Source organism: Takifugu rubripes, chromosome 7 (genome assembly GCF_901000725.2).
Source record: "Takifugu rubripes chromosome 7, fTakRub1.2, whole genome shotgun sequence".
NCBI classification, from domain to species: Eukaryota; Metazoa; Chordata; class Actinopteri; order Tetraodontiformes; family Tetraodontidae; genus Takifugu; species Takifugu rubripes.
Window position 1 is genome coordinate 1405260 of NC_042291.1, and position 9712 is coordinate 1414971.

A 9712-nucleotide genomic window follows, 5' to 3' on the forward strand; every position below is an offset into this window, starting at 1 on the left:
GCAGTGGTCGGAGATGTTTTATACATTGTCTCTTTTATAAAAGTTTATGCATCATGTACACCGAGACTTCTGCTCTGCTTAATGTTGAGCTGCTGATAAATTATTCTCATATTTTCATGATATCAGAACTGTTCTAGCCCTAGTTTAGCCTAGAAGGGCTAGAACCCTAGTTTTAAGGCGCTCCTGATCATATCAGTCAGCAGCTGGATTAGTGTCCTTACTGTAAATGAGTTAATCTAAAGCTGAAGAAACACATTTACGGGAATGTTTTGGCACAGAGATGGTCAAATAATGGAGACGCTGCACTTAAAATGAATCTGATTCAGGGATCAGTATGACAATATGAGAATAATTTCTAAATGACAGTTAGATGTAGCCGTTATTTTATTTCTACTGCTTGCAAAATGACAAATGTTTGTGTGTTTACACACCTGCAGATGGTCCCAGGTGCATTGACCAGCAGTTCAGTGAAACAGCCCATAGGTCTTTTATAACACCGTGTTTTATTGTGCTTGAGACACATACTTCAAATTTACATTTGCAACTTCTCACACCAGACCCTGTCAATGATTTCCCTGTAGACGAGGGCACTGTGTGTGTGTGTGTCTTCTACACAAGTATCAGAAGTATAATCATGTCATATTTTTCCTCACAATGACCTTTTCTTTTCAAACCAAAAGGGACCAAATATAAAGGAATCACATAAACGGAAACAGATGCAATAGAATCGAGATTTACAAAATGCAGCACGGCTGCATGAAAAACATCCTTTCAGTTTTCTCGTCTTTAAATTCAAGGTGACAACAGTGTAACCCACCCACCCCCCACACTCCCCCCCAAAAAGAAATCAAGTTGGAGACCTGCCGACAGCTACTCTGCTGTGGGTTCATCTTGTTTATAATGCTGCAGCTGGAGAGGGAAAAATGCATTAATGAGATGCCGACCTACATCATTGTGTCGTATATATCTATACATACAAACTGAACACGTAATCTCCTCCTGCATCAAGATCTCATGTGGCTGAATAACCCCAAATTTCTAATAGAGACAGAAAGGGCATTCTTCTGCAACGATTTAGCAGAAGAGAAATGCTTACCTGTGCTTTGAGGTCTCTATTTTCCTCTTCCAGCGCGGCGCACCTTTGCCTCAAATCGTTGACCTCCTGCTGCAGTGCGTTGACCTCTGTGGAAGCCATGCCCACTGCGCCCATGCTCTCCTTCAAAAACCTGGGACAAGTCAAGTCAAACGATCTACGGCCAATTTTAAAGGTCTTATTTAAGGTTATCAACTGTAAACAACTCAATTCTTGATCTTGTGTACAAAAGGATACTCCAGTGGATTGCTGGGCCGGTCTTGATGTTCATACAAAGCCACAAGAACTTAAAAAAAAGAATATTTAAAAATGAACAACTTAGTTCTCCTAACCTTGAAATGTTGTGAACACGGTGAGTGAAAGAAAATAAATTCAAATAAAAACATACCACTTGTGAGGCTGTCAACAACGCCAGCCTTCTCCAGGTATCTCCGAAACTGCTCCCTTTTTGAGTCTGGAGCCTAATAAAATGACATTTCATATTTAATCAAAACACTTTCGTGGCTGTCTGCAGTGTGTTATAAAAATGCATGAAAATACACGTTCTCGACAACAAATTTCCACATGGCCATACATATAATTTTGAAACAATCGTTAAAGTGATATACAGCAAACAAACAAACAGAAGGATGACAAAACAGGCAGTCTTATACGGACGTTAATCATCTGGTTTAAGACTTGTTATATCCACAAATTCTGAACAAGTCTTAAAAAGCGAAACATAAACTCACAGGTGTTCAAGTTTCTCTCTAATTAACGTATAAATTAGTATACATTTGTTCAAAGTAACAGCAAATGCACTTACTCTATACTTACTCTATAATGTGCCATGGTACCAGTAGTTTAGAAAATTTGTGTTATCATCGATAAACACTACAGTTAGTAAGTTTTGTTTTCTCAGCGGTTCCTCCAAGCAGCTCCGCCTATATTTAATGGTGCATTCAGGGGAAATCTAAACGACAAACATTCCACGCACCGAAAGTAAAATGAAAGCACAATATGCCTTTCAGTAGTACAGAACATTAAATACTCTCCATTTACAGAAGAACCTCTTTTTGTATTATTTTAAAAGACTTGTAAAACTCGTACTTTTGAGCAGAAAAATCATGAGATTGGCGGCTACATTTCTTCCGACCTTTTAGTGAAACAATGAACGTCTCAAATCCATTGTGATGTATTTATGTCGCCCTCTGTTGGTTATATAGCCACATTTCGAAATCACTATCTTATCCTTAACAATTGTACCTGTTTTTTATGCTATTATTAGCTATTATATCCAGTCCGTTAATTATAAGCATCACAAAACGTAAACTGGTTGGAGACGTTTCAAAAGTGTATATGAGGATTTGCTTCCCAGGGTGAGAGTTCACAAAACTAGTCCGAGTACTAGTCATGTGACAACGACATAACCCCGTTGATTGACGGGCGTATTCGCCAATTATATCCCTTCTTTTATTTCTTTCAGCCAATCAGGATCTAAGGGTGGGGCCAAAGGGCGTCTTTTTTTTTTCAAGAGAGGAAATCCTTAGGAAATGTGTGGGATCATGCTTGGTGTTTCCGAGCAGTTTGGTCATTATTGACAAACCCGCATTAGTTTTTGGTTCTTAGTGCTCGCCCGACCCAAAGACGGACGTGGTAAGAGGCAAGTAAAGGGGGGAAGAGGGGATAGGACCGCCGTTTGGTCAAAATGTCGATTCAGTACGAGGTAGAACAGCTGGCTGACAGCTACGGGGTAGCAGACTCTTTTCCTAAAGATTTCGGTTATGGTGAAGAGGAGGCCGACATGGAGGGCAGCCCGGTGCCGTCCGATACCAAACCGAGAATTCTGCTCATGGGCTTGAGGAGAAGTGGCAAGTCATCGATCCAGAAGGTAAGGAGTGATGTGTACTTGCTAGCCTTTCGAGGCGAGCTGCGCTTTTCAAGCCGCATCACACAAGTTAGCCGAAATAGCTAATAGTAGTTTAGCCCGTCCCAGATGATGGAAAGCACAACCTGCGTGGTCACATGACAAGACTGCAGCTGGGATCAAAACCATCCCCGCAGTTGTTGATTTAGCAGAGGGAGCTAGCATTAGTAGAGCTGCAGCGTTATTTATTAACCAGGTGGACTGAGTTGCTTGGCGCATCTCTCTCCGTTGGTGACACGAAGCATGTGACTTTTAGGTTAACGACTTGTCAAATAGGCCCAAAATATCGCAAGTCCTACCCAGCTGTGAGGCACAAGGATGTCTAAAGTGCGGCGCTCACGTGACAATAAGCCGGCCACACCTTCCATTCTGGAGGGAGCAACATTAAGTTGCAATAACACACCACATCACCTGCAGATTACTCACAATTTCTGCATTAGCAAGTTCATTTTCTGCCCCCCTGATTTCAATTTTTCCCAATGGATCATCAGGATGTAGTGATAAGAATGCTTTGCAGGAAGTCGTCCCCAATGTATGGACAAAAACTACATTTAGAATCCTTGAATTAAAACTAAAAGTAATTGAATTGCTGTCTCAAAGAAGCATTATCTGGATGGATTTTGCATACATGACTGGCAGAAAACGCTGAACACACACTTCCATGTTGCATCATATGAATGTTGGTCTACGCTGCACTTTATCCTCACTTGGCATGTGATGTTCCATTATGACCTCGCTCGGTGTTGACACCAATTTTTGTTGATTTATGACTTTGTGGTTCAGACAAAACACTCGCTGTGTGACGCTAAGAGAATTAGCGTAAGCAAATGATTAAGAGGTGCTGAAACGATGTATAAAAAATGACCCATTAGAGCCAAACGTCGCAGATTGGAACACTTAAAATCCCAGTACTGATTTCTGGTCAAACGCATTGCCTCTGCTGACACTCTTAACAACTCTGGTTACAGGTGGTCTTCCACAAAATGTCTCCCAACGAAACCTTGTTCCTTGAGAGCACCAACAAGATCTACAAGGATGACATCTCCAGCAGCTCCTTTGTCAATTTCCAGATTTGGGACTTCCCGGGCCAGGTCGATTTCTTCGACCCAACCTTTGATTATGAGATGATCTTCAGAGGAACTGGAGCTTTAATATTTGTCATCGACGCACAGGTAAGTTACTGAATAATCAAAGTTTGTCCAGTTTAAAATGCATTTTAAACCCCTCATTCTTTGGTGGCAGAGTAAATACTTCCTGTTCTTTACGGGCTACAATGTTGGAGCACTGACTACCATAAGGGGAGATTTGATATTTAGAATTGGAGCAATTTAACTGCTAGGGCAGAGCTGTCCACCCAACTTTTAGATTAAAGAGTAATCTCCTCACGGAACCGTGATCTGCCTGAGCAGGTGGTCACACGCTAAAGTCAGTTTCTGTCTCCATGTGGTTTGGCAGGTGGCACATTGCTACTTTCTCACACCCCCACATACGCTGCTGCTTTTTTATCTCACTATCAGCTTTGTTTAGAATCACAACACCTTATGTATATCCTTAGCTACAGTAAAACCCTTCCGTTCCCATCTACTACACCGACATTAGTAATTCTGGAGATGTTTTAAAATCAAGAGTTTTAACTAAAGGTTTTTCTGGCAGAAAGCCTAATGTTGGTTGGTTGTTTGCTTGTCAGGACGACTACGTGGAGGCTCTGAGCCGGCTTCACCTCACTGTGTCGAGGGCCTACAGAGTCAATCCCGAGATCAACTTTGAAGTCTTTATTCACAAAGTGGACGGCCTGTCCGACGATCACAAGATCGAGACCCAGAGGGACATCCACCAAAGAGCCAACGATGATCTGGCAGATGCCAGCTTAGAAAAGCTGCATCTCAGGTATTTTTCATCCCTTTGTTTTCAGTTGTACTGTCACTTTTCTCTTCTGCGTGGCTCTTCCTGCATCTGTTGGACTTTAGTTGTGAAAAAACAATTTTAAAACTGGGGTGGTTGTTGCAAACGAGCGCCATGAGTTTGCTCAACTCGCCCGCAGTTATGTCTCACTAAGGTGTGAGGTGACTTTAATTTACGTTGGGTGGAATCTGGATTGCAGCAATTTCACACTATTTGACGCCTCCACGAAGAAGCAACGTTTAGTCCGACTTCATTTCATCGTTGGCGTCCAGCCTAAAGACTTGGCTTGTGTTTGTTCGGCCCGATGACTCAGCAAACAGTTGATGCTTTCCAGTTTGCATTCTCAGGTTGTTACTGTCAGTTTCTTCTATTGACGTCTTCTTTTAACTACATCTGATTCAGATACAAAAGCTCTAAAGGTGTGGCACCCTTAAAATATGCAAGCGTTAAGGTTTTACAAGAGTTGAGCGTCAAGTAAAGAAATGACTACATTTAAATGAAAATGGTTAAATTCAAACCCTTTTTGGGGCGGACGTTATAGTATATGTTGCAGTCAAAAGGTTTTTCAGGCAAAAGTCAAAACAAATTTACACATTCGCGCCACAAACTACACTTAATACCCCAGAATGAGATGGCGAAAACAGAATTTTACAACATTTTTCAAGATTCTTAAAAAAAGAGAAGTGAAATTTCATATATACATGAGTATTCAGATTCTTTACTATCACACTGGGACCTTCCTCAGGGGCCTTATTCTCAGTCTGTCGGTGGTGAAAACACTGGATCGTCCAGTCCTTTGAATTTCAACTGTGTTCAAATAAAGCTCTCCTTGTGGGTTACTGTTGCAAGTGCACTTGCTGTGTTATTTTATGGTTGACTAACAATTAATTCTGTGTTTAGAGCAAGTTTAGCAGTTACTTGTAGGCTTACGTAAAGCAATGTAATGACAAGCTTTATTCTTTTCTGGCTGACAGCGTTGTTGGCATCAAATGGATTGTGGCCATCTGGAGGACGGGGTGAAGTTGGTTATATGGTCCTGGAGCACAATGTGATTTATATTTTGGGCTGCAGTGAAAGCCGCTTGGAAACCCGGGGCCCCGCACACTCATTCCCGCTGGTGAAGCTTCCCTTCTCATCTGAAAACAGAGTCGTTTAACCAGCGATCCAATGAACGGCAGTCTTTACTGCCTCAGGCCCTGCAATGATTTGATCCACTAATGACTCTTTACCTAAGCTCTCACCCTGAGATCAAAAGAACTGGTTACAATCTTGGTAAGAGATGTAACCAATAACGCAGTGGTCACTTTGGCTGAGCTCCAGAGATCCGGGCTCCAGAACGGTCAACCATGTCTGCAGCTCTCCAAGACTCTAAAGCCCAGCCGCGTGGACGAGCAGAAGAAAGAAGCCAGATAGAGAGAGCGAGCTCTAAATATGGCCTCTTTAGGGGGAACATGGCTGAGTTCTCCTCTCTTGGCTGTTTCAGTGTTGAGCTCCGGGACCTGGAATTTCTTTCCAGGTTTTCTCCCATCAGTAATTCACATCTTGGTAACCAAAGTCCCTGAATCACGCTGGCTCAGTATATCCATGTTTTTGGCCCAAGTTGGGTTTAGATAGCTTGTTTCCATCAGGGTCAGTCTGTCGTGCACTCACGCACTCATGTGTATTTTCACCTAATGTGTTATGAGGAAGTAACAACTGTTTGCAGCTGTTGCTTATTCATTTCCTTTTGTTTTCACCTCTTTCAGCTTTTACTTGACGAGTATTTACGACCACTCCATCTTTGAGGCCTTCAGTAAAGTGGTGCAGAAACTCATTCCTCAGCTTCCTACTCTGGAGAACCTGCTAAACATCTTTATCTCAGTAAGTGAAGAGCAGTAAATGATGAGCGTGATGTGCAGTGGTGTGCAAAACAAGGTCGAACAGCGAGAGAACTGCTCCCGGGATCAGTAGAAAAGGAAAAGACCACCAGGAAGATTTGGAATCAGAGGCCGAGCTGGCTCTGGAATTCTCCAGAGCTTTATTAGCCAAGTCCTTTTGTATATAAAGACAGGAAAAGTAAATGTAATGCCTGAAAGAAGGTGTTGGAGATTGTGGAGATATCCGTTACGTTGTAGGCAAAATGAAAAGTACATGTAAACAAGTGCACACAGGCTAAAATACCAATTTAGCTAGGTGCCAGGATGTGTGATGTGTGTGTGTGTTGTTTACAGTTAATTGTAGGACGAGATGGAAATAATTGAGGGATACATAAGAGGAAAAGAGAAAACTCATCTGCGCCTCAGCTTGAAAGTAAAATGGGTCACTTTTTTTTAACGGATGAAAAACCTTCAAGCAAGAACCTGAATGTCTTTGCTGGAGACAAAAAGCCTTTACAGGCTGTGACGCTTGTCAAAGGAGGCTGCTACTAGTTACCCCAGCTGTGCAGTGGTGCCAAAACCTTTTGTCGGGGGTCTTTTTCCTTTTCTGCTACTTTGAAAATTGACCAGAGTTGCCCAAACATTTGCCTGCCAATCTACACGTATGACACGAGTCACAACTGTGTGTTTCTGCTAATCAAAACAGAATTCAGGGATCGAGAAGGCCTTCCTGTTTGATGTTGTCAGTAAGATCTACATCGCCACAGACAGCTCTCCGGTAGACATGCAGTCCTATGAATTGTGCTGCGATATGATCGATGTGGTCATTGACGTCTCCTGTATCTACGGGTAAGCGAAATATTCTTTCACTGAGCCGCGTCTTAAATCCACTGTTCTGCTTTAACATATGATGCTGTGTTGCGCCTCAGTTTGAGGGAGGACGGAAGCGGCAGCGCCTACGACAAAGAATCCATGGCCATCATCAAACTCAACAACACCACTGTGCTGTACCTGAAAGAGGTCACCAAGTTCCTGGCCCTCGTCTGCATCCTGCGAGAAGAGAGCTTTGAGCGCAAAGGTAAGCAAGTCACACGTTATAGACATTTCAAAGCGGGCGTCCTTGCAGAGGTAATCACCTGTTGTCATTTGCTCTGCGCAGGGTTAATAGACTACAACTTTCATTGTTTCCGGAAGGCCATCCATGAAGTTTTCGAAGTGGGAGCTTCCACCCAGAATACAGTGGGCCCCCCGGTTGTCGGGTCGCCTTGCGGCAAGGCCGTGGCGCTCAACGGCACGCCTCGCAGCACTGTGTAGACTGATGCAAGTTCTTTTTTTTTTTTTTTTTTTTTTAAAAGAAAAAGAAAAAAATCAAGATGCAAAAAGAGGGCACATGAAGGAAACGAGGATCAGGGAGCCTGTCGAGGAGGGACTAAAGTGAGGTTCTCTGTCATGCAAATCACAAATCCCTCACTCCCGGCACCCAAACGACCGAAGGAGCACAGCGGGTCAGTCTCCTCAAGCTGGGATGGAAGAGAAACCTCTGGATTTGTGAGGCAAACATTCAGCTGCTGGTCCCTCTAAAGGAATAATGTGAGGAGGTCACACAAACCCTCATCATAACCTCTGGCCATCGACAAACTGTGAAGTCAGATTTCAGGAATCTTGTCTCGTGATAACAACCCCCCCCACCGCCTCCCTACAAGCTGTGTATATAAACTGTTGACATTCAGAGATGGCCTTATGCAGATGAAGCTTGTCAGTAAAACAAGCTTTTTCTCACACCCACCACCCACCACCATTCACCTCACTACCTGAATGCTGCCCAAAACCTGCTTTTTGGTTTCATTTCTGAAGGGAAAACGTGGTTTTCTTGGCACACTAAAAAGGGATTGTTCTGTCAAGCTACTCGTGTGTGTATGTGTGTGTGTGCGTTCGTTCCAAAGAACGACTTGTTAATGAAAGAGTGTCCCTAGTGTGTTGCGATGAGACGCACTGAAAGAATGTCCCCTTGATCCTCACCCATTGGCTAACTTTTCTGAGTCAGAACTTTTCCACATGGACGTTACTGGAAATGAAACCCTACTTGACTTTAGAATCATAAAAATTACTTCTTTAAATGTGGAAAGGCTTCCCTTCTAATTCAAACACAAAAACCATGCAGTGATCATGTTGTATTGGCTTGTTTTGGAATGATGGAGCCTTCGTAGGTCTTCGACAAGGGTCTGAAGCTCGAGTGCATGTCCTCCCACCAACATTAGCTAATTTAAACCATACTTTCTTTGCATTCCAAGCATGTATTCATACATTGGTGCATTGACATTTACTGTATGGTTCTAGGCTGTAACACTGCTCTTTTCATTCAAAGTCAAATTTAAGGCGGCGCAAAATATTAAAATACTAAAGGACCATATGACCAAATGTCAAGTTTATGCCATTACATACTCAAAATGCATACGTTAACTCGCTGTCTTGACACATTTTCAGAGGGGAAAATGATGGAGACGCTTTAGTTGTCGAGTTACTCGGATGCTTTGACGCACCTCCACCTCCAAGCGGACCCGAGCTCTCCGAGCCGCCATAATCACTTGCACATCGAAACTGTGATGGATGATTGATCGATTAGTGTATTGTTGTATGTGAAATAAATGAACTTATTTTTGTTCCTGTCACTCAAAAACACAACGATTTTATTTTGGGAACATGTCCACTTTTAGTGCTGGAGGTAAATTCGAACTGTCAATGGTACCACAAGGTGGCGCTGTTGGGCTGCAGGAGCGCTTTCCTCAGTCACGTATGGCTCTCATGCTATAGCAAGCAGGCAGTATTTGCTGAATAGGTGCAATTGGTGATACAGACGTTGAAACATGACTGTAAAATAGCTGTTTCAGCAGAAATGAAACGAGAAGAAGCCGCGTTTGGTTCAACTTGTTTAAGATGTTTGAATTAACATCCCTG

At 42.8% G+C, this 9712-nt stretch overlaps 2 protein-coding genes across 3 annotated transcripts; one reads left to right on the forward strand and one right to left on the reverse strand.

The window, feature by feature from the left end:
- Positions 1 to 483: 483 nt before the first annotated feature.
- On the reverse strand, positions 484 to 2049 carry LOC101069896 (c-Myc-binding protein). 2 transcript variants are annotated; one of them, XM_029839053.1, is made up of 5 exons: positions 1910 to 2049; positions 1482 to 1554; positions 1331 to 1379; positions 1097 to 1250; positions 484 to 909 (listed from the first exon to the last, which is right to left on the reverse strand). In XM_029839053.1, exons 1-5 carry the CDS (start codon positions 1922 to 1924, stop codon positions 871 to 873), a joined length of 330 nt encoding a protein of 109 aa, XP_029694913.1. In that variant the 5' UTR covers positions 1925 to 2049; the 3' UTR covers positions 484 to 870. The 2 variants fall into 2 exon arrangements, with proteins under 2 accessions (XP_029694913.1, XP_029694914.1); XM_029839054.1 differs by having other exon boundaries at positions 1097 to 1226; positions 1910 to 2045.
- A 543-nt stretch (positions 2050 to 2592) lies between these two features.
- On the forward strand, positions 2593 to 9434 carry rragca (Ras-related GTP binding Ca). The gene is made up of 7 exons (XM_003965636.3): positions 2593 to 2963; positions 3968 to 4171; positions 4687 to 4886; positions 6647 to 6761; positions 7464 to 7606; positions 7687 to 7835; positions 7917 to 9434. The coding sequence occupies exons 1-7, from the start codon at positions 2781 to 2783 to the stop codon at positions 8069 to 8071; spliced, it is 1149 nt and encodes a 382-aa protein (XP_003965685.1). The 5' UTR covers positions 2593 to 2780; the 3' UTR covers positions 8072 to 9434.
- The last annotated feature ends 278 nt before the right edge of the window (positions 9435 to 9712 follow it).